This window comes from Mugil cephalus, chromosome 1 (assembly GCF_022458985.1).
Source record: "Mugil cephalus isolate CIBA_MC_2020 chromosome 1, CIBA_Mcephalus_1.1, whole genome shotgun sequence".
NCBI lineage: Eukaryota > Metazoa > Chordata > Actinopteri > Mugiliformes > Mugilidae > Mugil > Mugil cephalus.
In genome coordinates this window covers 28442113-28468957 of record NC_061770.1, presented here as the reverse complement: position 1 = coordinate 28468957, position 26845 = coordinate 28442113, and the positions used below count along the sequence as shown (strand labels likewise).

Here is a 26845-nt window from a genome sequence, read left to right as displayed (position 1 = left end):
ACACTCACACCTAGGGTCAATTTAGAGTCAGATTTATTTTATTTTACTAAAGTTTTACCTCTATTTTATTTCTTTTTTAATATATTTTTGCTTTTATTTCTAATTTACTAGATATTGCTTTTATTTTCTATTTTATTAGATTTTTACTTTCATTTGATTTCTTTAAATTGTGTCAATAGTAAGCTATGATGTCAAGTAGACGTTTGAAGACGTTTGTAATGGTGTCATTGCTCAGCCATGATCAGGAATTAAAATAGTTATATATGTACAAATGATGGTGACTTTATTTTATCAATAACAACAAAGAAATAACTCAAGCGTCCACACATGAGGACCTCATTTCAAAAACTACTTCCTGTTCAAAGACAGGGTTTAGTTTTCATACTTCTTAGGTCCTTGGAGAAATTAAAAAATGCATAGATAGCTCTGGTCACAGGAGGTTAAACTGAGTTCATTTTAAGGTTCCCAACAGCTGGAGTCAGATTTTGTATTATGCTGTTATTATTATTCTCTCCACAAAACTACAGAAACAAGAGAAACAAGAATAAAGAATGAAACACAGCTGATGAAGCGCATCAACAGGACATTCACGGGGAATTTATATTTTAGGAACATTTGGCAATGAAAAGGAGAGAGTGGTTAAAGAACCAGTCCAGGTTATTATTAAAATCTCAAAACTTTATTCAGTCATTTAAAAAATAACTTAATGCAGTTTGTACAAAGCCAGAGTCGACAGATTCACTGGTGGAACTAAACAGACCTCTAGTGTTCTCCCAGTAACAGTCAAAAATATCTCCAAGTGGAGTTCAGACCATAGACTGTATATAAACATGGACACCACGTCTCCTCCATAGACTGTATATAAACATGGACGCCACGTCTCCTCCATAGACTGTATATAAACATGGACACCACGTCTCCTCCATAGACTGTATATAAACATGGACGCCACGTCTCCTCCATAGACTGTATATAAACATGGACGCCACGTCTCCTCCATAGACTGTATATAAACATGGACACCACGTCTCCTCCATAGACTGTATATAAACATGGACGCCACGTCTCCTCCATAGACTGTATATAAACATGGACGCCACGTCTCCTCCATAGAATGTATATAAACATGGACGCCACGTCTCCACTCATTGGCCAAACGTTTAATTAACACCACGCTCTGCTCTACCTCCACCGGCTGCAAGGAAATGTTGGATTATACACTGAATGTATTCATAAAAATTGTTCTTACAACTCTCACAGTTGTAAAAACCTTTTCACGGAGCGGTTGGCATGGCAACAGGTGGCCGCCATGACGTCACATCCCGTTTCATATAGCGTCAAAAAAACGAACTAAAACAAAACTTATTCTAAAAAGAAAAAAACACATAAACATTCATTAGCATTATATTAACTACCTGAAATGAGCTCCGCCCACTGACATGGAAGGGGTGGGGCTTACAAGCTAGCCTCCAGCCACCAGGGGGAGCTCTACTGGCTTTGGCTTGACTTGTAGAGGAGCTGTTCCATGTTTATTTACAGTCTACGGTTCAGACTCCGATCCAGCTGATGTCCACTGGTTGCCGCGGTAACCCCCCGGCATGCACAGTCCGACGACGCCATTTTTAGAGTTTAGTGGGAGTGTCTGAGACGCCTGGTTGCTCAGACTCAGGAGACGTCTCTGGTTAAGGCAGCAGTGACGAACTGAACACACACACACAGTCACACACACACACAGACACACAAACACAAACACACTGCGGTGCGTTCAGGGGTCTACGAAGGACACCATGATGTATCGGGTCCCTTTGGTGACCTGGAGGCCTTCGTGGTAGTGGGTCAGCCGGCCTGGATGCATGAAGGACCAGCCCTTCCTGGGAGCCTCCACCTTACAGTCATAACGCAGGAAACGACAACCCCCACCCTGGAGGACAGAGAGGACAGAGGGGACAGAGGGACAGGAGAGACAGGAGAGAGGGACAGCGAGAGACAGGAGAGAGAGGACAGAGAGAGAGGACAGAGGGACAGGAGATAGAGGGACAGAGGGACAGGAGAGACAGGACAGAGAGACACCAGTTAATGTCTTCTAAGCCATTTTGACACTTTATGAATTCATCCCACCACATCAGAGCCCCGGGGGGGAGGGGGACATGGTTGGAAGACATGTTTGACACCCACCTCGTAGTCCAGGCCCTTCCTGTTGAGGGCGATGTTGATGGTGAAGGTGGACGAGTCATGGTGGGGACGCAGAGACGGCTGCTCGTCTGGACGGTACCGCACCACAAAGTTCATGATGGCCTGAGCCTGAGGACGAGTCAGATCATCCACGATTTAAACATCACACAAACACAACACACAACAACACAAGTCAGCTGATCGGCATCTGGAAACATCCAGCTCTGTAGTCCACGCAGCATTTCCGAGCCTCCCTGAACGCAGCATGTGACGTTTACCTGCGCATGCTTGATGGCGCATGACGATAACAGGTGGATGGCTAGCCACGGCTAACAAGCTAGCTCGTTATGTCTCTGGTGAAATAATGCCCTTTTAAAAACTCAGTAAAACTAGGCAGCAGATACAGGTCTGCTGTAAAACGCTGCACATCCTGGTATCGGCCGATACCGGAATCAGCTAGATAGACTTGTGCCAGAAGCAGAACTGCAACAACTCTGTAAAGACGAGAGGAACTAAACTCGTCTACAGCTGAAAAAGACTCATTGACGTTCTCACCAACACATCACTTCACCTCAGGACCACGGAGGTCTGGATCTAGAGTCCCCTCAAGAACAAAAACCTTAATTTAAAGACACTTTCTCACACCTGTGTAAACAGCGTCAACAACACAAATGATCTCTCAACTTTTACAGGAACCTCAGCATCACCAGCCTCCAACCAGCTCTAAAAGACTAAAAGACAGAGGGAAGGACCGACTTCTTCATCAAAACCAAACAGGTGAAGAGATCACGAGAGTTCAGGTTCAGATTCTGGAAGAGATTTGCTCCAAAAGGTAAATGTACCTGGGTTTGACCCCAGAAGATATGGTTAAAAAAAACAACAACAAAAAAAGGACTGGTATCTTTTCAAAATACTGATCTTGGCTTTTAGAATGAATAGAAAGGGGACCCTCCAAGTCCAGGACAGTGACATCATGGAGGAGATTTACTGGATGGAAAGACTGACGATCTCAGAGTGGCTGGAGTGGAATACTCTGCAGACATAATGGACCGCGAGAAGCTGCAACAGGACAGGTATGCCCCCCTTTACTTTGAGCTTTAATTATCTCCAATACATTCAAAAGAAAAGGATCAAACATAGAAGAAATAAACATGCAATGTTATCAAAAAGGGAGTGGGAGGAGGAAAACTTACCTAGTTATTCAACCTAAATGCTTCCATATTTTTTCTATGTCATACCCAAGCCTTAAGAATAAAATGCTTTTGTAGTCATGTATTTTAAACCCTGTCTTACTTTGTACAGTGTCCTTGGATGTTTTTAAATGCGCCTATAAATAAAATAAACGTATTATTACTCTAATAATGGTGCAGTGCTCTTGTTCTCTCTATTTACGGCTTGTTTTTAGATCAGTTTTTAAGTACTTGTGCCTTAAGCGTTGCCATCTGAGCCATTTGCAACCAATTAAACTAAATACGGAATGATGAGGACGTGAGGACGTGGAGGCGGTCTGGACTGACCTTGGGGTAGTAGCCGGGGTAGAGTTTCTCTGTAACGGGGGCGATGTACTCCTTGAGGAACTTGAGCCACTCCTTCTCAAAGCCGACCTGGTTCATGTGGATGTCCACGGTGGGGACGCTCTCGTAGCCTCCGGCCAGACGCTCGTCCTCCACGATGGAGAAAAAGGATGAGATTATTTCAGACCAATCACATCTAGCCCCTTACCCCGTTCATAGCTCTCAAGCTAAGCTAGGCTAAGCTACGCTAAGCTCTCTTTGTGTTGGATGTGAGGTTACCTTGTGAGATCCTCCGGACCACTGGCCGTAGTCCTCCATGGTCTCCACCATGTGATCACACATCTTATCGGAGAACGCCGGGAACCAGTAAACATCTGGACAGGGCTGGGAGACAGAGACGGGCATGATTAGAGGCACACATCTGGCCAGGTGTGTCCAGGTGTAGCTAGATGTGTCCAGATCTTATTCTTACGCTCTCGATTTACCGTTTGTTTTTAGGTGTGTCCAGGTTTATCCAGGTTTATCTAACTGTGTCTAGGTGTGTCTAGGTGTGTCTAGGTGTGACCAGGTGTGACCAGGTGTGTTACCTGCTCCACGAAGCTCTTCTCATCCTCAAAGATCTTGGAGTAGTTCTCATGGATGTACTTCTCCTTCCAGTCCTGAAACACAGACAGGTTCAGCCAGAGCTCATCCTCCCCCCATCTGGGTCCAAGTGTTTTAATGTGTTTTAATGAGTGTTGTGATGAGTGTTGTGATGAGTGTAGTTGATGAGTGTTGTGATGAGTGTTGTGTGCCTTACCACAGGGTTGTCGAAGATTTGCCACATGTCCGGATGCAGCCTTGATGTGTTGAAGTTGTTGGACGCCACCAAACGGCCAAACTCGTCGCGGTTTGACACGAACATGAAGACTCCCTGTGGGCGGAGTCAAGATGAGAGGACAGGTTTAGGGTGAAGATCAGATCATGGGTTTGAGGTGATAGACTCTCTGGTTTGAGGAGACAGACTCTTGGGAAGTTACCTGGTCTCTGATGCTCCTGCAGAAGACCATGTCGGGGTCCACGCCGTCCTTGTCCACGTACAGGCTGACCTGGGACAGCTTGGAGCGCAGCACGCTGCCTTTAATCAGGTAGGCCTGGGTAATGTACGGCACGTTCCACACCCCACTGCAGCCACACATGAAGTCATTATTAGCAGGACTTCCACCCACTTCCACAAATCCACATCCATCAACTAGTGCTGTCAAATGACTGATCACAATTAAATGTCCTAGCCTTAATATGCTAGCCTCTAGCAACATCATTAGCATCTGCTTCTAGAGTCTCTGTTTTATTTGCCATTCCACTCACACCCTCTTGGCCTGGACGATCTCGATGTAGTCCTCAGATCTGGAGTAGAAACCTTCAGGACTCAGAGCGCCCCAGAAGTTACTCCACAGCTTCCCGTGCTTGGACAGCATGGGAGCAATGACCGACCTGAGAGACGGAAACACCAGACGGCGTGAGATAAAAACACTCGACCCTCCACAGAGCTGGAGTCCTAGCAGCGGAGAGGACCTACTTGTTTTCCTCGATGAGTATCCGCAGTGTGTCTGGGTTCGTCAGGGCCACGTCGGAGTCGATGCTGAAGTAATAATCACACTCTGGATCCTTCTTACAGGCCTCACTGCAAACACACACGGCAGACTTTCTGAAACCTCGTCCTGTGAAACCACAACATTCTAGACCAGTTCTAAATGTGACCCCACTCACACTGCCATCATTCTGGCCTTGTCCTCCTGCAGGTTTTCCTCGGGTCCAACCAGCCGGGCGTTGGGGAACAGAGGCCGGTGACGCTCCCAGAAACTCTGGATGTGCCTCTCGTGATAAACCACCTGGGCAGTGGAGCAAAGAGACGTTAATCAGCGGATCAGCGCCTCCAAGTCCACCTCTTAGCCGAGACCAAGTCCTATCTAGTTCTAAGATTATCCATCATCCATCATCCATCATCAGGTTAGTGTAACTCCCTGTACACTGGTTTGGATCAGTCCTCTCTCAACCGCCTTCCTAAACATCCTAATTCCTTCCTATCCATCCTAGTTCCATCCTATCATTCCTAGTTCAATCCTAGTTCCCTCCTTTCTACCCTGGTTACCTTCTATCCATCCCAGTTCCCTCCTAGGTCCCGCCTTTCTGTACCTAGTTCCCTCCTCTCCATCCTGGTTCCATCTTAGTTCCCTCCTATCCATCCTAGTTCCTTCCTAGTTCTGTCCTGTCCATCCTAGTGCCCTCCTATCCATCCTGGTTCCTTCCTTCTATTGTAGTTCCCTCGTATCTCCCATAAGCTTTGAGTCGTACGTTGTTGTGGATGAAGAGGCGGATCCTCGTTGTCGGGTAGTTGAGCGTCGTCAGTCGTTCCAGGAACTCCTCCATGAAGGGAGTGGCGTGTTCGATGAAGACGGCGACGTACACCAGCGGCATCTCCTCGTCCTAAACACACAGAGTTCAGACGGATGAGGCGGAGGCAGTAAAACGAGCTGCGACAGTTCGTCAGGTGAACGTTCGTACAGGTACGTCACTGAGGAACAGCAGGTCGTCGTCACAGATTCCACAGCCGCTCTCAAAGGTCCACGCCGTGGGGACGTAGTTCCCCAGGTAGTTCAGCTGCAGCTGCAGAGACACATCAATACAAGTGTGGTTTATAGCCGAGCTCCGTCCCCTTTACACCAGACCATCCATTCATGTCATAATCAATAAGTCTACAGTCATGTGATCTGATCTGATCTTTACACAAAAATACAGAAACTGATTAAGCCTCTGGAGTCCAGAGTCTAGTGGTCCTAGAGTCCGACTCTATTTCCTGTTAAAAACTGTTTCACCTTGGTCCTGGTTTGGTTTCATTCTTTTCAGCTCAACCTCACATGTGACTTTACACTTATTGTTTCATTCTGTCAAAATGTGTGAACACGTTGGAGCTAAAACCAGACTAGAACCATCAGATCCAGGAGGAACAAGTTAGAAAACCACAAACATGTTGAACCAACCATTTCTAGAACTTAGAATGTAAATATAACCTGGACATTTCTAAAGCTGATCAACACATTTAGTTATTTACAACTATTTCCATTAAAACTATTTAGGACCATGTCCACAACTATCAGGTGTCCCCCTCAGTAATAACTTCTAAATGTTTCAAATCTGTCCAGTCTCTCAACTGGCTTCTGTCTCTTTCTCTTTTTTTCTTTCTATCATGTGTAGCTGGCTAGCTCTCTCCTCCTGCTAGCTCTCTCCTCCTGCTAGCTCTCTCCTCTGCTAGCTCTCTCCTCCTGCTAGCTCTCTCCTCTGGCTAGCTCTCCTCCTGCTAGCTCTCTCCTCTGGCTAGCTCTCTCCTCTTGCTAGCATTTTCCTCCGAGAACCAAACATGACAACAATATTCAGAAAAAAGTCTCAGATATTTAGAACCAGTCTAGTTTTACTTGGTCTATAAACACTAGTTAAAAACTGATCTATAGGTTGAAGTTTAGAAACAGAGGTTAAATCTCAGTTTAACCCCATAAAAATATCCATTTCCTCTGTTCTTCCTCCCTTGTGGTGGGCTGTGATTGGTCCTTTACCTTGGTTGGCCCGTTGCCGTGGATAATGACAGGAAGTGTGTCGTAGGCGACGTTCCTGGCTCTGACCTTTGCCCTCTCAAACTTCAGCACGACTTCATCTGCCAGAGAGATTTATTGAGATGGTTAGCCGTTACTTCCCAACATGTCTGGGCTTGATCTTGTCTGGATGTCTCACCAACGGCTCCGTTCAGGTTCTGGAAGATTCTTGAACGATGATCCAGAGTCATGTTGAACTTCGTCTGAAGAAACCAACCAACATCAAATTAACTTCTCTGTCCTAGTCCGTCCTAGTTTCCTCCTTGTTCTCTCATATTCTAGTTCCCTCCTGTCCATCTTATTTGTCCTAATTCCCTATTATCTGTCCTAGGTCCGTCCCAGTTCCCTCCTATCCCTCCTATACGTCCTAGTCCCCTGCTCTTTGGGCTTCAGATCAGGTGATGGTTTTACTCCTGATTGATGACGTGGGGGCTGCAGCTGTGCTCTGGAGGAACTAGTTTACCCTCTGGGTCTTGTCCAGGTAGATCTTGGTGTAGAAAAGCTGGTCGTCGTCGTTATCCTTGTATTTCCACTGCTGGACGATGGTACTGAGCTCTGGAGCGAAGCCGATGAACCCTGAACACACAAACACTCGGTCAGGGTTTATACTGCATCTGCAGATCCACGGTGGACTGAGTGATGACTGGCAGGTTTCTCACCTCCTGAGTTCAGGTAGCGTTTCCCAGAATGCACCTCGGGGTATTTGGAGGCCAGTCGCTGGTCGGGCCAGCAGAAACCCTCGGCCGAGAAAACGACTCTGTGGCCCAGACGAGAAAACTTGGACAGCAGCTCATTGGGACCCGACGCGAAGATGACGTCGTAACTAAGGAGAGAGGCAGCATGTTAGAGGCTGTCACCGCCATCCACAACCCATCCACGGGCAACGCAAGATACAGGTGAGACAGGTAAGATACATGTGAGACAGGTGAGATTCAGGTAAGATACAGGTGAGAGAAGTAAGATACAGGTGAGATACAGATTAGATTCAGGTGAGAGAGGTAAGATTCAGGTCAGATACAGGCGAGATAAAGGTAAGATACATGTAAGATAGGTAAGATACATGTGAGACAGGTGAGATACAGGTGAGATTCAGGTAAGATACAGGTGAGACAGGTAAGATACATGTGAGATTCAGGTGAGATACAGGTGAGATTCAGGTAAGATACAGGTGAGATTCAGGTAAGATACAGGTGATATTCAGGTAAGATACAGGTGAGAGAGGCAGGACAGACAGCTGGGACGGGTGATGGTGTTACCTGTCCACAAACATGACCACCATGTCCTTGTTGCTCTCCAACTTCAGGAGCTCCTTCTTCAACCATCGAACCTTCTGACCTCCACCCACAGTCCGAGCAACGTCTCCCCCTCTCCACTCCTCCCCCAGACCCAGCACCTGTAGGACACCACCTTCATCATCATCATCATCTATGTATGTGTGTGTCAGGGATGAGCAATATCGGCTAAACAAGTGTATCCCCATAAATTTAGCCATTGTTTCCATCTCTGGCTTCGATTCTCAAACTGAATGCGTCTCCAGTTTTTAACATCCTGGAGGATGTGTCTGCTTCCTCTGGTCGTTCTCCTTGTGGCTGCTGTTCAGGTGGCGGAATAAACGTGTTGTGTTGCTGTCCGTACACATTAGTTTGTTCCACCTCCACCTTCCGATCTCTCAACCAGTTCCATGTTATTGATGAGGAGTCTCATTTAGATCTCCCCTTCACCTCCTTCCTCCACACATGTGATGTCACATTTATCCCAAAAGGTCAACTTGTCCTGGTGGAGATTTTTCTTTGACGGTAAATTGTGTACGATAAGTTGTGACACATTCCTAACGGTGTGTGTGTGTTACCTTCACAGTGTAGTTGAACTCTCTGGCCGTCCTCATGAAACGGTGGAAGCCGTCCGTCTCCTCCGTTGCCGCGGTGATCACCAACAGATTTTCTGCCAACATACATCCAACATCATCGTAGTCAGTGTTAGCATTAGCTTCACGCCTTCATGCCTTCATGCCTTCATGTCTCAGCCTGACTCGGCGTCTTGACATTTCACTCCCTTTCGAGGAATTTAGTGAGAGTGAAATTCCTCAGAACATTCCTCTGAAAGGTTAAAGAGGTGAGGAGCAGGATGGGGGGGGGCAGGACAAACGCCTCCTCTGTCCTCCCCCAACCTGTGTCTAAACCAGACTAATAATAGACCCTTTCACTAAACATCCAGGAAATAGTCCGGGCCGACTGAGGACATGGGTGTGGTGAGGGCTGAAAACAGTAGCAGAGGGTTCAGTTTACATCATGGATTCATCCACTGGTTATTGTTTGGGTTAATAATACGTCTCTGGAACAAACTAATCTCTGTTACGGTGACGTTTGTTTGACCAGGAGGAAAAAAAATACTCAGTTTTATGAAATAAAACCTTCATCAACTAAATCTAATCTAATGTTGTGAAGGATTTTGCTTTAATTGTCTGTAATGTTTGTTCATTATTCGGTCCAAAATAAGCAGACAACTACATTCTACTTAATTAACAAATTAATGCACAATATTGGAACAAGCATATACATTCATCCTAGTTCCCTCCTTTCCCTCCTAGTTCCCTCCTATCCATCCTAGTTCCCTCCTGTCCATCCTAGTTCCCTCCTGTCCATCCTAGTTCCCTCCTGAGGAACCAGCTCTTGTCTCATGACTGGAAACTACCCAGAGCTCTGGTGTTGAACAACAAAACCCCAACAAGACAAACCCAGCTGTTCAAACCCAGCTGGACTCTCTCTGAGGCGACAGACTGGAACTCAAACACACCGTGGATGACTCCTGAGTGTGATGCCTTCACTGACCGTAAAAAAAAAAACAAGCCTTAACTCTGGACTCGATCCAGCCGGAACACACATCCCATATCAAATCCAGAACTAATAGACTAAAACATAGGTTCTACCCTCAAGCCTCAAATCCCTCACACCAACAACCTCTCCTTCGATAACCCCCAAATTTAGATGGAGATTTATCCTCCAGTCCACCCTCAGTAGAGTGGGAGGTAATATGTATCTACTGTTTAATTCTTTTAAATGCCGCTTTAAATTTCTCCTCATTGCTACAATTCCATTTATTATCATGCTACTTTTATTATATATATATATATATATATATATATATATAGTATATATATATATAGTATTTTATTGTTGTTCTTGTTGTTTTTCACCAGACCATGAAAATAAAAACTTCTTATTCTTATTTTAATGAAGCTGCTGTCGCCATGCTTCACTGCAGGGACGTCCCGTTGCCACAGAGTTCAAATAAACATTAAACTGCTCCTCTAAAGAGAAGCCAAAGCTAGTAGAGCTCCCCCCGGTGGCTGGAGGCTAGGATAGGTCAAAAGCTCCACCCCCTCCATGTTAGTGGGCGGGACTTGGCCCAAACTGAAACAATAAAATACATTTCAATTATTAGTTTTTTCAAGGATGGTTTCATTTCATTTTAGGTAGTTAATATAATGTTGATGAAGATTCATTAACACTTTTTTGCATAAGATTCACTCTAGTTGGTTATTTATGATGGTTACCGTGGCAACCAGAGCCTGGGACCGTCCCCTTTATACATGGACGGGGTTATAGACCAGACCAGTCCAGACGCTAGAGAGCATCTTCATCATCAGTTAACCTGTTTGTATGAATCTTTGCTCAATCAACACCCAGTGTGACGCATTCAATAGACGGATGTTTGATTAAAAAAATAAAAATAAAAGAGACATAGTCATAAATCAGTTTAATCCCAAGCTAAACTTCATGATAACCAACTTGCCTCCGGGCAAACGTTTACAGGATAATAATCTTCATTTAGGATTCAAGATTCAACATTTCTTTACTGTCAATTTCCATGTATGTTCATGGCATAAAGAAAAACAGAAAAACGTTTTTCTCTCTCATATAAAAATGTACATATTAAAAATCTAAATGAAGAAAATGCAAAGGATAAAAACAGACAGAAAACAGAGCTTCTGGACTGAGAGATTTATTGGTATACATTTGTAAAATATATAACATGGTGGTTGGATTGAATCCCAGGTCAGGAAACCTTACAATCTATCTAGTTTTAAGTTTTGTCTCTAAAAAAGAGAATAAACCAGGACTTTGCTCATCTTCTTCTATTTTAAACCATGTCTCTAAAGTTAGCTGCAGTTTTGCTGCTTCTTTGTGTTTCATTAAAATGTCCTGTATGCAGCTGTTTTTTCGCACCTTATCGGAAATCTGACATTATCTGATATTATTAGTTTTACTTTTGTTTTCTGTCTTCCTCCATGAATCCCGCAAATGTTTAGTTCGTATTTCTGTTGTACATAAAGTTCTGTTGTTATCCTCTTTGAGAGTCCGCATTTTCTGTTTCTCAGAAGTTCAGTAAAAAAAAAAAAAAAAAAAAAGACAGAAAGAAAGAAAGAAAAACACGGCACCCATCTGATCTAATTAGTAAATTAGTAGTTAATTAGTTAGTTAGTCAGCTGGAATAGTAAATGTGGTGGTTTCATAAAGTAGCAGCTGAGAGACCCGGAGCCCCCAGCTCCATCGGGCCATGGAGGTCCGCCTGGCCGGGCTGGGTGGCCTGCAGGGCGGCCTTACCTGGAGAGAGTCTCCGCTGTTCGGCCGACGCGGGGCTGCGGAGGAAAGCGAGCGCCAGCAGGCAGAGAAGGGGACAGGAGGACATTTTTAGGCCGATAACAGCTCTGTTCAGACCCGCAGACCGTCACTTTATCGCGCTCCTTCCTCACGGCTTCAGCCTCCGCTCCATCAGATTCTCGCGATACGCCGCGACGAAGTAAACAGGCCCGGACACGGGCGTCAGCCAATGAGCAGCGAGGCGCGGCTGACTGACAGCGCTACGGACCAATCGGAGCGCTCCAGTGACGCCGCCGTAGCCAATCAGAGGCCGACAAATGGAAACATGGAAACTGAGATTTTTTTTTCCTCATCAGAAAGTTCGTGAAAGAGGTGGAAAGTGAATCTGTGCCACGTCTGAGGATTCAAGGAGAGAACAGAGAGCGAGACGTTTATCCACATCCACTTCTTTATTATTATTATTATTAGCATCAGAAACTTTATTCAGGGTAGAAACGGAAACATGTTGGAGACTCTAATATTTAACATTGTTTTAAAGTTTGGGTTTGACACATTTTTAGATCTAAAACAGAGGCCGTCTGGTCCCTCTATATTATTATTATTATTATTATTATTATTATTATTATTATTATTATTATTATTAAGGGGAGACATACATTAAAAATGAAAAGCTTGCGCGTATAAACAAAGGTACAAAAACATTCATTGTGTGTTAACTGGGAGGGTGATGACGGATACAAATAAAATAGTGTGTTGTTATATTGTAACTACAAAAAATGGTTGTGTGTGTGTTGTATGCAGTATATTTAGAGTGTTTAGATTATCAAATGCATCATTTAGTCAATGCAGCAAAATAAAAAAATAAATAAAATGAAATGACTAATCTTTGACATATCTGTGATAACAGGTAAAGATTCTCCCGTCTCGCTTAATACATTGATAATATTTTGTGTGTATTTCCCGTCATATCAGTGAATTTGTGTTATTTTTTTAAATTGGTATTTAAAGGGTTATTTAGAGTCTTTTGTAAACTTATTTAATAATTTATCACTGACCTACTGAAAATGCTCAGAGAGAGAGAGACTTATTAAATCATAACATTCAGGCTAAGTATTATAATAAATAAATAAATTATATTGTTCAAAATTTGAACTTGTCGCCATAGTAACGCACAACGCCGCTCGGAGCTTGTTGCCATAGTAACGTGACAACAAGAGGCAACGAACGTGGCGCCAGTTCAGACAGTAAGATAAAAAAAACTCGATATTATCACCGTTAGCTGTAAGCTAGCTCTGCACTAACCGTGTCAGCTGTGTGTCAGCTGCATGTTAACTGTGTGCTAACCTTTATTCTACCTTTATTCTACCTTTATTCTACCTGTGTGCTAAACTATGACCTACATGTATTCTACCTGTATGCTACCTGTATTCTACCTGTATTCTACCTATATTCTACCTATATTCTGCCTGTGTGCTAACTGTATGTTAGCTGTATTCTACCTGTGTGCTAACTATACCCTACATGTATTCTACACGTATGCTACCTGTGTGCTACCTGTATGCTACCTGTGTGCAGGGGATGGCCCGGCCCAGGTATTTCACTCCCTCAGAGGTGGCCGCTCATAACACAGCGTCCGACCTGTGGGTGTCATTTCTGGGTAAAGTTTGTGACCTCAGCGCCCTGATGAGCCTCCACAAAGGTGAAGAACTGGTTCCCTGATCATCTCACTGATTAATTAACGAGGCAGATCGGATTAATGCGTTTTTAATGAATGCTAGCGGTGATGGATAACGATGGTAAGCTCCTGTCTCTGCCTGCAGGGGACGCTCTGCTGCTGCCCATCATGGAGTGTGCAGGAAAGGACATCAGCAGCTGGTTCGACCCCAAAACCAAAGACGTGAGCTCTGAACATTTCAGTCAGGATGAAGAACTCAGATACATTAACCCTTATAGACTTAGACTGAGATAGACTTAGACTGAGATAGATGTAGACTTGTACAGGCTCAGACTGACATAGGGTTAGAATTAGAAAGACGTAGACTTAGTAAACATGTATTTGTCACATTACTACATCAGAGCTGATTCAGACACTTGTCAACATCATCGCATCAGAAACATTAGGACACTTGTTATTCTTCGTGGTTCCTAATAAACCAGTTGTGCTCAGAGTTCATGCAGAGGGGGACCTTGTAGACCACATTAGACCCTGATTGGCTCAATGAAAACCACATGACAACAAACCTCACTGAGCGGAACCAGGACACCAAGTTACCATATAATCGTTCCTGGTCCCTATAGAGGGTGAAGCTGATTAACATCATGTCTGAGTAAATAAATACAGTGAAGTGTTTGTAATGGTGCAGCCTGGTGTACACTTGTCCTCAGGTCCTGAAGTACGTGGACCCTCTGACCAGCTGTGTGAGGTACTACACCCCCAGGGGGCGCTTCATTCACATCCCCCCCACCGGGCCTCGCTCCGACTGGGACAGTGACTTTGGCGAGCCATGGTGGCGGGACGCCCGCTACGAGGTGGGACGCCTCTCCGCTAAGACCCGGTGGATACGAGTCCTCAACACGCTGACGTCACAGGAGACACGGCTACAGGTGGTTTCGGTGGTTTTATCTCTTTGTGTTGGTTTTGTATCCGTTTGTGTTGGTTACTGTGTTGGTGTTGTGTGTCTGTGTGTTGGCTTTACATCTGTTTCTGTTGATTTTGTATGTGTTTGTGTTGGTTTTGCGTCTCTTTGTGTTGGTGCTGTGTTGGTTTTTGTGTTGGTCTTGTGTTGGTTTTGCGTCTCTTTGTGTTGTTGTTGTGTTGATGTTGTCATGTTGGTGTTGTGTTGGTCTTGTGTCTCTTTGTGTTGGCTTTGCATCGATTCCTGTTGGTTTTGCGCCTCTGTGTTGGTATTGCATCCGTTTGTCTTGGTTTTTCGGTATTTTTGTGTTGTTGTTGCATCTCTTTGTGTTGGTGTTGCTGTTGGTTTTGTGTTTCTTTGTGCTGGTGTTGTGTTGATTTTGTGTCTGTGTTGGTGTTGCGTCTCTTTGTGTTGTCGTTGTGTTTGCGTCTCGTTGCCAGCCCTGCTGCACTCTGGGTAACTGAGTCCAGACTGGTGCTGTCCCTCAGGTGTGTTCGGAGGAGACTCTGGAGGAGATCCTCCAGCGTTACCTGCGCTACAACTCTCACGCCCGGAGCTACACCTGGAAACACAACGGGCAGATTCTGGACATGAGCCAGACTCTGAGCCAGAACCAGGTCCCTGACGAGGACCACCAGCTGGAGGAGCTGCTCCTGGACCCAGACCTGTTCACCCCGGCCCTCCTGCTGCACTTCAACGACGACCTGACCGAGGGATGACCACAACCACCACCACAAACACAACCAGCACCACAACCACAACCAGCACCACAACCAAAACCAGTACCACAACCAAAACCAGTACCACAACCACAACCAGCACCACAACCAAAACCAGTACCACAACCACAACCACCACCACAACCAAAACCAGTACCAAAACCAGTACCACAACCAGAACTACAACTACAACCAGAACCACAACCACAACCAGCACCACAACCACAACCACAACCAGCACCACAATCAGACCTGGTCTGACCAGGAATTAAATGTTTGATGACCCTCACCGTGTCCAAACCAGACTTTAAAGGGGAAATGAAGAACTCATTCGACAGTATTTGATAGATATATAACACATATAACACACATGACAAATGTAGCATAAAAGAAGAAACTGAGGCCATTAAATATTTTTTTCTTTATCATGGGCGCCGCCATGTTGCTGTGAGGTCGTTGCCTTGATCATGTCGGTGATTCCCACAGAGTCAGGCGGTGAACGAGAGAAGAGAGACAGTGGAAGACACATTCAGACAAACAAAGAAATGTAAAGGTGGTGGTCGAGCCTTTACTGGTGGTTTTATTTTCACGGCCCTCAAATCACCGTCAGAGCTGACGAACAAATAAAAAGCGTTAGCCACATTAGTGGACATTAGCTAGCTTACAGCAGGTGAATATTGAACTGAAAACCAACCGTTGCCTCTTCGGGGCTGCTGAGCTTAAACTTAACCTCTTCCTTTAATGACATCGTCCTTGTGTTTTACTGTTCTCTCTCTGTTTTTTCTCGTTGTCTCCGTTTCTCTGTTTTCTGTTAAGTTCTTTCCTCGCTGTTAAGTTGCCGCTATTTAACACGGAAGCAGAAGTACAAGTTCCCGCCCAAAATAAAAGTCTGTTTTATCAAAAACCCAGGAAATAACAAAACAAAAGCCTGAAACAGAAAACAATATTAAATAAATCAATAAATGTTGTTACATAACACAAATACGCCGTCCTTAACACATTTAACACCTTACTGGGACCACCTTACTTACAAAGGTCGTCGAATATAGTGAAACACGGATACAGAAAAACACCGGGAAAGACGGACACAGAGGAAGAACTTGACTTCAGAAGACAAAAGGAAAGGTCAAAATTTATAGCCCCCCATCACCCTGTCACTATCCACAACCAGACAGTTGAATCAGTGGATCATTTCACATATCTCAGAATAATCCTAGACAGACGGTAAAGTCAGCTTTGATCACCACGTCACAGAAATCAACTCAGGATCCACATCGCCCCCCACCCACTGTTACTCCTTTACAAGACCATCATCCAACCAGTCCTCCTCTACTGCTCCATCTGCCTCTACAACATGACTTCTATTTTCCTCCCCTGTGTCTGCCATCCATGAGTTCACATGGAGCCAAATATTCTGATTAGAATCGGTTTAGTATAAACCAAATGAAAAATTGGAATAAACAGGCCCATTCGGTTTGGGCTTGTTTATTCTGATTTCAGGAAACACCATGTCTGTAAAACAGCTGTTCCAGTTAAACTAAATGAAAATTCATTGGGTTTCTCAGGGGTAGGATGTTTTTTCCCATATCTAAAGTCCTGTAGATGGTGCATCTGAATGAAGTCAGGCCTCGTTCTGTCTGAGCATGCTCAGTCTTGACATAAATGCTCAGTGACGTTTCACCAACAACACAATGGCAAAAGTGGATATGAGTCCACAAACTTACCGAATCAACCCGTTGCTCTCACAATAAAAGTGTAGAAACAGGATGAGAGACCTCCATCTTTGACCAGTCACATTTCATTGATCAGTCTCACGTCTGTAAAACAGCCGTTCAGATTAAAAGCAGAGGTTCGTGTAAACACCAGATCAGAATAGATCACCTCACATGGAGCTGTTGATGTGAAACCTCCAATCAGAATGAGGAAAAAGTCTCCATGGAAACCAGGCTACTGTCTAATGTCATAAGTAAAATGTTGATCTGAACACTTTCTTGTCACGTCTGGTTTCTGTTGTGTTGAATATGTTCAGTCAAGTGGAATCAGCTCAAATAAAGTCTAAAAAGAGAAAGAGTCCTCCAGACTTTACTCAGAATTTGGTTTAGTATTTATGTTTGATGTTGTTTTTTTGTGTCTCTGTTGGTTTCGTGTCAGTTTCTGTTGGTTTTGCGTTGTTTTCCTTTGGTGCGTTACTGGACTGCTGAGCAGACTGGTTGACCTCCGTGAGTCAGGACTAGTTTGGACTCTGAATCGAGACTAGTTTGGACGTCCGTGAGGTCGAAGACTAGTTTGGACCTCCGTGAAGTCGAGGACTGGTTTGGACCTCCGTGAAGTCGAGGACTAGTTTGGACCTCCGTGAAGTCGAGGACTGGTTTGGACCTCCGTGAAGTCGAGGACTAGTTTGGACGTCCGTGAAGTCGAGGACTAGTTTGGACCTCCGGGAAGTCGAGGACTTGTTTGGACCTCTGTGAAGTCAAGGACTAGTTTGGACCTCCATGAAGTCAAGGACTTGTTTGGACCTCCGTGAAGTCGAGGACTAGTTCGGAACCTCCGTGAGGTCGAGGACTGGTTTGGACCTCCGTGAAGTCGAGGACTAGTTCGGAACCTCCGTGAGGTCGAGGACTGGTTTGGACCTCCGTGAAGTCGAGGACTAGTTGGGGGAAGTGGCCAGAGGATCAGTTCCTTCCTCACACAAACGGTTTCTGAATAAAAGGGAAGTCGTGCGACTGTTCACTGTGGGAATGTGAGAGAATGTTTTGAAATGTTTGGACCGGATCCAGGGTTTGTACCAAAGTGATGACTGGACATTTCCAGAGAGTCAGTTGGACAGAAACCTGCTGCTGGTCCCACGGAGACACGGTGAGGAGGAACACTTTTCTTTAACAGGGTTCCAACAGGTCCTTAAAAAGACCTAAATGTCTTGAGTTAAAATCTGGGTAGTTAAGTTCCTAAAGTGTCTTAAATTTACTGTAGATAGATAGATAGATAGATAGATAGATAGATAGATAGATAGATAGATAGATAGATAGATAGATAGAGAGATAGATAGAGAGATAGATGCTGATGACAAACTGTGTAACATCTAATAGTGTGGAGTTACTCTGATTTGGTTTTGTCGTAAACGAGAGCCTCTGTTTTCATGTCAACTAGCTGCACTGATGTCGAGCTACGTGCCGACATTTCACTGGTGTCAGCGCTTCAACATTCAAAGATGGGGAAGTGTCTCCATTCTGTAACGAGGCACAGTTAATTTAAATCCAACAGAGACATGTGTGGCGTCTTTGCTGCCACGTTCATAAACGTCAGAAACAGGACCACATATGGCCTCATTCATTCAAAGAGCCAACAAACAGACGTTCACTGGCGGGTTAGGGTTAGGGACATCTCGGGTCATTTGGGTGCAGGGGCAGAGGACTGGTTCCGTGCTCTGTTCGGGTCACAGGGTTTAGCTTGTTGGTGATGATTTTACCAGTTAGTAAACCTATTGTGTTCACGGCTTTAATGGCCAAACAGTGTTAGAGGTCATGTTAGTTATTACACTGTTTCCTAATTAAAAAAAGTCTCATGAAAAAGGCTTTTTGCAGTTTACACATTCACATACTGGATAACAAATGGGAAACGATTCCATGATGATCACACTCTCGGGTCTTAAATTAGATCCGTCAAGGTCTTAAAAAACATCAAACTTTACTTTTAAAATTGAACATAAGACTTTATTAATGAGTGACAGGCTGTGTAGCAGTAGAAGATACGATGTGAAGAATTAAATACTAGGAGTAAAAATAAATAGAAAGAAACAGAAACACACACACATCCACACACACTGTGCACAAGGTGCATGTGTAATTAATGCAGAAAGATAAAATATAGAAACAAGGAACATAAACGTTAAATAATAGTGACAATCAAATGAAGAGATTTAATGGAAGATTTATTGGAACCTTGTCTCATTGTGTCTTTTTGTGTAACTTTTGCATGGTTTGTGTTAGTTTTTGTGTCTTTTTGCATCTATTTGTCTTAGTTTTGTGTCTTTTTGTGTTATTTTTGCATCTTTTTGTCTTTGTTTGTATCTGTTTGTTTTGTTTCTTTTTGTGTTAGTTTTGTGTCTTTTGAGTTTTTTTTGCATGTGTTCATTTGTTTTGTTTCTTTTTGTATTAGTTTTGCATCTGTTTGTGTTGGTTTTATGTCTTTTTTTGTTGGTTTTGTGTCTTTTTTTGTTGGTTTTGTGTCTTTTTTGTTGGTTTTGTGTTGTTTCATGATGCATGATTTCTTCTTTGTCTCCAGGTTTAACGTCAGTAGCAGAGTTGTCGTCTCCATTATGATCGCAGACCAATATGAGAAGGACAAGGACACCAGAGCCCTCTGGGTCAAAGGTCCCTGAGTCTCTAATATGTCTCTAAACTGTCTCTAACCTGTCTCTAACATGTCTCTAACATGTATCTAACCTGTCTGTCTCTCAGAACCTGGTCCAGGTGTCTCCAGGTTCAGACATTGGGTGTTTCCTGCTGTGACGGCTGCAGTGGTCCTGATTCTGGTCCTGGTTCTGGGAGTCACCAGTGAGTTCAGATTCTTAAAGTTTCATCCACAGCCCCTCAGTCAAAAACATCAACCTCCTGCATAAATCTCTTAAACCGCTTTACAGAACTACCACAGTAAAACAGTTGAGAGGATTTTAACCCTTTAAATGCCAGATGTCCCTGTCCTAATGTCCCTGTCCTAATGTCCCTGTCGCTTTCTAAGAATAAACCTAATGTTGGGAGTCTGGGGCATTTTTCGTACTAGTCTTGGATGTGACCGATTGTCTAAAACATTGTCAGCGTTATTATTGCATCATTAGTTTTTGTGTAGCATCAGATTTTAAATTTACTAATCTACTGTGACCTTAGTGAACAAAAATGTCCCATAGACCCTCTTCAGTCCCCATGACACTAAGCAAACATTCATTCCACAATTACAGGGTTTCAAGTTGGAGATAAATGATCAAACTTGTCATTTTTAGTGTTCAACACTAAAATCAGCCATTCATCGTTACAAGGCCCATGAAGAAAATGTGTTTTCATTGGTTTTTGTGCCTGTGTTAAATGCTCCAACTAGTTACAGGCAGCTAACTCCAATATTTAAAGGTAGCTGCTCTTCATGAGTTTAACTTAGCTTCTTCCCGTCAAGTTAGCGCCACTCCAGGAAGTTTGGGTTTCACCTCTGCTCGTTCCTGTTTCTGTGGTGTAGCGGCTACGAGCTAAAGCTAACAGATGTTTTCAGACGTGTTTCCTGTTGGTTGTAACATAACACTCTTTACTTGCCTTTTTTAACAGTGATGTAGCTTCACTTTTGTGGAATAATAGTCTTGACAAAGGCCAGAAGACTAACATGACCGGCTTAGGGGAAACCAGTACCACAACACAAAATGCTGACCCCTCCCTTTCCATGCTTCCAAAGAGAACCAGCTCTCCACAGGATAACAGCCCAAAAACATTGACATTTACACCTTCAGAGTGAGTGTAGCCAGAACAACAAACCAACCAACCAACACTAGTCAACAGAATTACTAAATGACTACCAAACCAATATGAAATAAAATACAGGGGTCCTTACTCCCTAAAAACAGGAGAAAACGAGAAGCTGGCGTCTCACCCCGACCTGAGGACGGTGGTGGTAAAACATTCAGAGTGTGAAGTGGTTCAGCTCCGCAGAGGTCTCAGAAAAGAGGAGTCCAGACAGTTCTCCTCCAATCCCTGGCCGGCCTACAGGAAGCTGTAACAGAAAAATAGAAAACAGCAGCCCCTGCTGGCAGGGAGGGAGCATAGCACCACACTGGCCCTCAGACACATGACCCACAGTCAGAATGTATTCACTGCTTCCTTTCCTGTGATCAGACGTGAAGACATCGAATCGTCTGTGGTCTGTGGAGGAGAAGGTTTCCAACCTGAGCGACGTCATCCAGTCCCTGAACGCCTCGCTGCAGAACACTCTAGGTAACTTTCAACATTTTAAAATCCCAAAATTAAATCCCACAAAAAAAAGGTGCAAAGTGGGCACTCATTCACAAACATTCAACATAGTTTATCATTTTATTACAGCTCACAAGTCGTCAGTGTTGTTCCTATAAGGTCCAGATATGGGTGACAAATTTAACATTTAACATTTTAGTAAATGCAATTAAACAGTGAAAAAATTTACACCTCGTGATTTTTTTTTGGGGAAAGATTCTGTGTTCGTTTTACCGTGTGCAATAAGATGTAGACCAGGCTGCCACATTTTCAGGGGTTTGAATCCTTTCCTTACATTATATGTACTTTATTCAGGAGCTATACAGCTGTTCTTTTCTAAAGACGAGAGAATCAGGTTTCCATGTTGAAGCTAAAATACATTTTCTGGCTGCATATAAAACAGTATCCATGAATTTGGTTTGAGATTTCACCAAGGATCCATGATTATTGGAAGATTACACAGTAGACACAATTCTGGATCTAAAGGGAATATAATATCTAAAGCATTTCAGATAGTTGAGGTTTAGACTTGTGTTATTTCTCTGGGGATGAGTACAGTTGGTGAAGAGAAATGATGAACCAGCCTGAACCACGTGTTCATAGAAGTGGATTCACCATCTTGACTCAAATCCATCCAGAGGAGTTCAAGTTCTACTGTGGTTGTGTTTAAGTCTTATACACGTAAAGTCTTGTTTTCTGTCGGGAATATTAAAGCATTCCTCTGAGATTTCAGTTCTGTTCACTGATTACTTCCAGGAGTAGCCAGCATGTTAGCATGCTAATGCTAGCATACTGCTGTTGGTCAACCAGCCTGTAATTATGGTACAAGTGCGATGAATATATATTTAATGTGGTTCATATATTAAAAATCTGGTTTCCTTCATAGGTTACCACCATTACTGACTTCATTCTTATTCATAACATCACTCATTATTACTGTACTATAACATTTTAAAGAAACTCTATGAAAAAGTAACCCAACCTAAAGGTGTCCAGTCAGACAGTCATGAAACCGTTTCCTTCATGGGTTTGGTCAAATGTAGTCTTGATTCTTGTTGGTAGGGGCCCAGCACCGTACGTACAGAGGTTACACACATAATCACGAACCAGCCTCTTCTGCTAAAGATGCTAACTCACTGAATGGTTTCTGTCGTCTGTTCCAGATGCAGCTGAAGAAGTTCGGCGGATGCGTTTTGCTGTCGAGAACAACAAGGACCAGCTGACCTCAAGTCTGTTGATGCTAACTCATGTTTGATCTGTGCTTTATGCGTGGCGTCGCGTCTGTTGATGCTGCCCTAAATGTCTGCTGTCTAAATTTGACACCATAGCTACAGCGTTAATGTATACCCTAGCATCGTAGCCGACGTCCACCTGCCCAGAAATGTAACTACACTTCATGGCAGCGCTGAGAACTAGAGCTGTGGCTGGTCCTCTGGGTTGTAGTGTGTATCCACTCAGCAAACAAAGCACATGAACTGAAGGAGATGGTGGAAAATGGTGAATTATTGTCGTGTTTTTGGCTGCACCAACTGGGCAGGCCGTGAAAAACATTTGGAATTTTATAGACTGATAAAAGTTATCTGAGGAAAGGAGGCGCTAGTCGTCTATTTGTTGTCAGTTACTTGAAATGTTGGAACAAATTTTCTAGTGCACTGATAATACCATAATTCATATCAAGCCACCACATGTGGTTTTATTGACTTGTTCATTCAGATGACCTTTGCTGATCCTGGGTCATCCTTTAGACAAAGGTCAGACGTTTTATCTGGAATACAATGAGAACTGCAGCAGATTTCAGATTCTCTACGGTTTATGAACAGTGTTGCTGCTGTAGCAGTTATTAAATGTGATCAGAATCAGACATAGGTCAATAATGCCTCATAAAATCTATAGTCTATAAAATCCCATCTACGTCAGTCATTGTGCTTTATTTGCCGAGGGCCTCCAACATGCAGACTTGCTTGTGTTGACTATGAATCAGCTCTAACTAATATCTGATCTGAGATTAATTCAAGACTCTATTTGGCTTTATTGAGCCCCTCAGGGAAATTTTGTCCAAGAGTCCCAAGATAAGAAAGAACATACATGAACCAGACATAGACATAGACACAGACATAGGAATAAGAGTCAAAATGAAATAAAGTCAAATTAAAATAAAATCATCGAGAAAAATGAGGTAGAGTAATATACAGTCCTATTTACCTGGAATATACAGCAGATATAGAGACATTTTAAAGTGTCTCAGTGTGATGTTATATAATGTGTCTATAAAGTGCAGACAGTGCAATCAGCCAAGCTATTAACCATTAGCCTGCTAACAGTTAGCGCGGCGTATTCAGATTCTAATGCCTCATGTCTGTTGTGTTCAGTGTCGGATGCGCTGAAGCAACTTTCCGTCGTGGACACTCTCACCAAGAGCGTCACTTCCCTCAAATGTTCCCTGGAGCGGATCATCAACAACAGTAATTCCACCCACGTTCAGTCATGTCAGTGAAGTCCACTCCCACAGGAATCTCACGATTCTTCTCCGTCCTCCAGGTTCAGCAGCAGACGGTTGTTGTCCCATGGACTGGACTGTGTTTGGCACCAGCTGTTATTTCTTCAGTTCTTTGTCTCTGTCCTGGAACGAGTCCAGACTCCAGTGTGAGAAAGAACAAGCTCACCTGGTGATTGTCCAGCAGGACAAGGACTGGGTGAGACGGGCCATGTCCCTCTGTATAACACGTCCTCAGAATAATCCAATGATATTAAATAAGTCGTAGGATTAGCAACATGTCTAACGTAGCATTTAAAGAAAGGCCTTTGTGTTTATGAATGACGATGACACCATCAGGTCAAACCATAGACTGTATATAAATATGGACTAAACACGTCTCCTCCATAGACTGTATATAAATATGGACTAAACACGTCTCCTCCATAGACCGTATATAAATATGGACTAAACATATCTCCTGCATAGACCGTATATAAATATGGACTAAACACGTCTCCTCCATAGACCGTATATAAATATGGACTAAACACGTTCTCCATAGGACTGTATATATAAATATGGAATAAACACGTCTCCTCCATAGACTGTATATAAATATGGACTAAACACGTCTCCTCCATAGACTGTATATAAATATGGACTAAACACGTCTCTATAGACCGTATATAAATATGGACTAAACACGTCTCCATAGACCGTATATAAATATGGACTAAACACGTCTCCTCCATAGACTGTATATAAATATGGACTAAACACGTCTACATAGACCGTATATAAATATGGAATAAACACGTCTCCTCCATAGACCGTATATAAATATGGACTAAACACGTCTCCTCCATAGACCGTATATAAATATGGACTAAACACGTCTCTACATAGACTGTATATAAATATGGACTAAACACGTCTCTACATAGACCGTATATAAATATGGACAGTACATATCGATGCCCCTCCCACTTTTCCTCCAGACTCAGTGGTGTTTTCCTTTAATTAATCCTACGCTATGCTCCACCTCCACCAGCTACAAGGAAATGTTGGACTATACACTGAACTTATTTTATAAAAGTAGTTTTTACGACTCTCACTAGAGTCCCAAACTCAAACTAAACGTATATAAACAACTGACACCTGAATACTCATCAACATTATATTATATTTATTTGACGTGTATTTTAGTGTTTTAGTTTGGCCCAAGTCCCGCCCACTAACATGGAGGGGGTGGAGTTTATGACCTAATCTGCAGCCTTCAGCCACCAGGGGGAGCTCTACTAACTTTGACTTCACTTTAGAGGAGCTGTTCCCTCTTTATATACAGTGTATGGAGGTGTTAGAAAATGTTTGGACCTGATGACGTAACCCCTTCATGTCTGCCTGTCCCCTCTATGTCCAGAACTTCGTGACCAGACATTTGGCTCAGAAGTGGTTCTGGGTGGGTTTGTCTGAATGGAGAACCGGCCGGTGGGAGTGGGTGAACCAGACTCCGTACCAAATGGAGCGCAGGTCTGTTTTTGACTTGAAGACTTTACTGTGTAAAAGTCTTGGTTTAGATTTGGTTAAATCTTAAAATCAACCCATAAGTAGCTTTGAAACTTTGCTCCATTCGTTAGCAAAGGAGCAAGTACTGATCCCTGGGGAACAAAGGAACATAAATAAAATGTGATGTTTACACATTAAAAGGTTTGAAGCTGTAGCTGCAGCTCCGTGACTGTGTTCATTAAAGTTAAAACCTGTTCACGTCACAGTCAAACAAAACCAAACAAACAACAGAAAGACGTCTAGAGGTCAGGGTCAGAGTAAATGTTATTATTATTATTATTACGACAGAGATAGAAACATGAGTTTGTTTCCAGGCGCTGGAGACCTGGAAAACCCAGCAGGTGGATCAGCTCCCACTATGGTTTTGCCAAGGACTGCGCTTACCTTGATGGGGACGGACGTCTCAACAACATGGGCTGCTCCACCAAGCTACGCTACATCTGCCAGAAACACAGCCAGCGCACCTGAACGCATCTGAACAACGCACCTGAAAGCACCACGGGGTCTCCTCCTCCTCCCGCCGTCGGCCGGAGCTGCTGTCAGACGACAACAATAAAATAAAACTAATAAAGGTCTTGTTTTTGTCTCATGTCCATTAGAGACGATAGAGAAGGCGCCTGTGACTTTATTTTCATGAAAGAGTTCACATATGACTGTAAACACATACACACACACACACACACACACACACATATATATATATATATATAAATGAAACCCTAATATTTCAGAATGAATGTTTACATTGTGTCACGGCTGAGAGATTAAAAAATGCTTTTATAATGGAAGTCAATGGGACATTTTCAGGAGTAAATGTTAAATCTGATGCTTAGCAAAAACTAAAAATACAATAATAATAATAAATAAATAAAATAAAGAATAAAAAATGAAGTGCTGAAGTGGTTTAAGAGATCTAAGCAGAAAAAAGAAGACATAAAATATAAATCAGTTTTTTATGGACATGTTTGGAAGGGAGCGAATTAAACTGATGTCTGAGGGTTAAATATTTATAAAGTGCAGACAGATCCCACAATATAAAATATACAAAACTGTAAAATATGATGTAAAATATAATTCTATTTAATTCAAAGTTTGTTCCAGTGACGACAAATATCACCATGAACATCCACCACTAAGGTGAAGGGAAGATTTCTCAGACTACGGACAGTTAGGTTTGTTTTTTTGTGTTTTTAAAACAACAGCAAAGATTACGCGAGGCATCTTTATCAGGACTTCCTCAACGAATGGTTTAGTCACAGGTTTATTCTAAAGTCCTGCTCACAGCCTCTATTTAATTAGAATTGGTAAATAAATAATTGAGTTTAATTTGTTCTCAGTTAGTTTCAGGTTGTTGATTAAATGTAAAGAGTTTCTGAAAGTACTTGTTTGTACAAACAGAGGGGGAATTTGTGGTCATTTCGAGGTTATTATTCTGTTGTTGCTGGTTCGGCCCCTGGAGATTAACCCTTAATGATGCAGGAAAACGCCCACATCCTTTGTGTCTGACTGTGTTGACTAAACCCAGACCACAAATGTCCTAAAAACAATGTT

At 43.2% G+C, this 26845-nt stretch overlaps 4 protein-coding genes across 4 annotated transcripts in view; 3 read left to right on the top strand and 1 right to left on the bottom strand.

The window, feature by feature from the left end:
• LOC125009548 overlaps positions 1–26845 on the top strand; it is a 321026-nt gene that overhangs the window by 123111 nt on the left and 171070 nt on the right. The gene's annotated exons all lie outside the window — the stretch shown is intronic.
• On the bottom strand, positions 1547–12109 carry plod3 (procollagen-lysine, 2-oxoglutarate 5-dioxygenase 3). The gene is made up of 19 exons (XM_047586231.1): positions 11917–12109; positions 9162–9253; positions 8569–8705; positions 7972–8135; positions 7776–7888; positions 7452–7515; positions 7277–7374; positions 6231–6332; positions 6021–6152; positions 5436–5557; positions 5245–5349; positions 5034–5159; positions 4706–4850; positions 4486–4599; positions 4274–4345; positions 3966–4070; positions 3690–3836; positions 2176–2301; positions 1547–1921 (listed from the first exon to the last, which is right to left on the bottom strand). Exons 1-19 carry the CDS (start codon positions 11999–12001, stop codon positions 1766–1768), a joined length of 2205 nt encoding a protein of 734 aa, XP_047442187.1. The 5' UTR covers positions 12002–12109; the 3' UTR covers positions 1547–1765.
• LOC125009982 (cytochrome b5 domain-containing protein 1) lies at positions 13103–15370 on the top strand. The gene is made up of 5 exons (XM_047588303.1): positions 13103–13157; positions 13489–13612; positions 13734–13810; positions 14299–14517; positions 15038–15370. The coding sequence occupies exons 2-5, from the start codon at positions 13492–13494 to the stop codon at positions 15266–15268; spliced, it is 648 nt and encodes a 215-aa protein (XP_047444259.1). The 5' UTR covers positions 13103–13157; positions 13489–13491; the 3' UTR covers positions 15269–15370.
• Positions 17967–25901, top strand: LOC125009813 (asialoglycoprotein receptor 1-like). Its single transcript, XM_047588028.1, has 9 exons — positions 17967–18124; positions 19550–19638; positions 19726–19821; positions 21139–21237; positions 22416–22481; positions 23622–23714; positions 23791–23945; positions 25149–25258; positions 25609–25901. Exons 2-9 carry the CDS (start codon positions 19584–19586, stop codon positions 25760–25762), a joined length of 828 nt encoding a protein of 275 aa, XP_047443984.1. The 5' UTR covers positions 17967–18124; positions 19550–19583; the 3' UTR covers positions 25763–25901.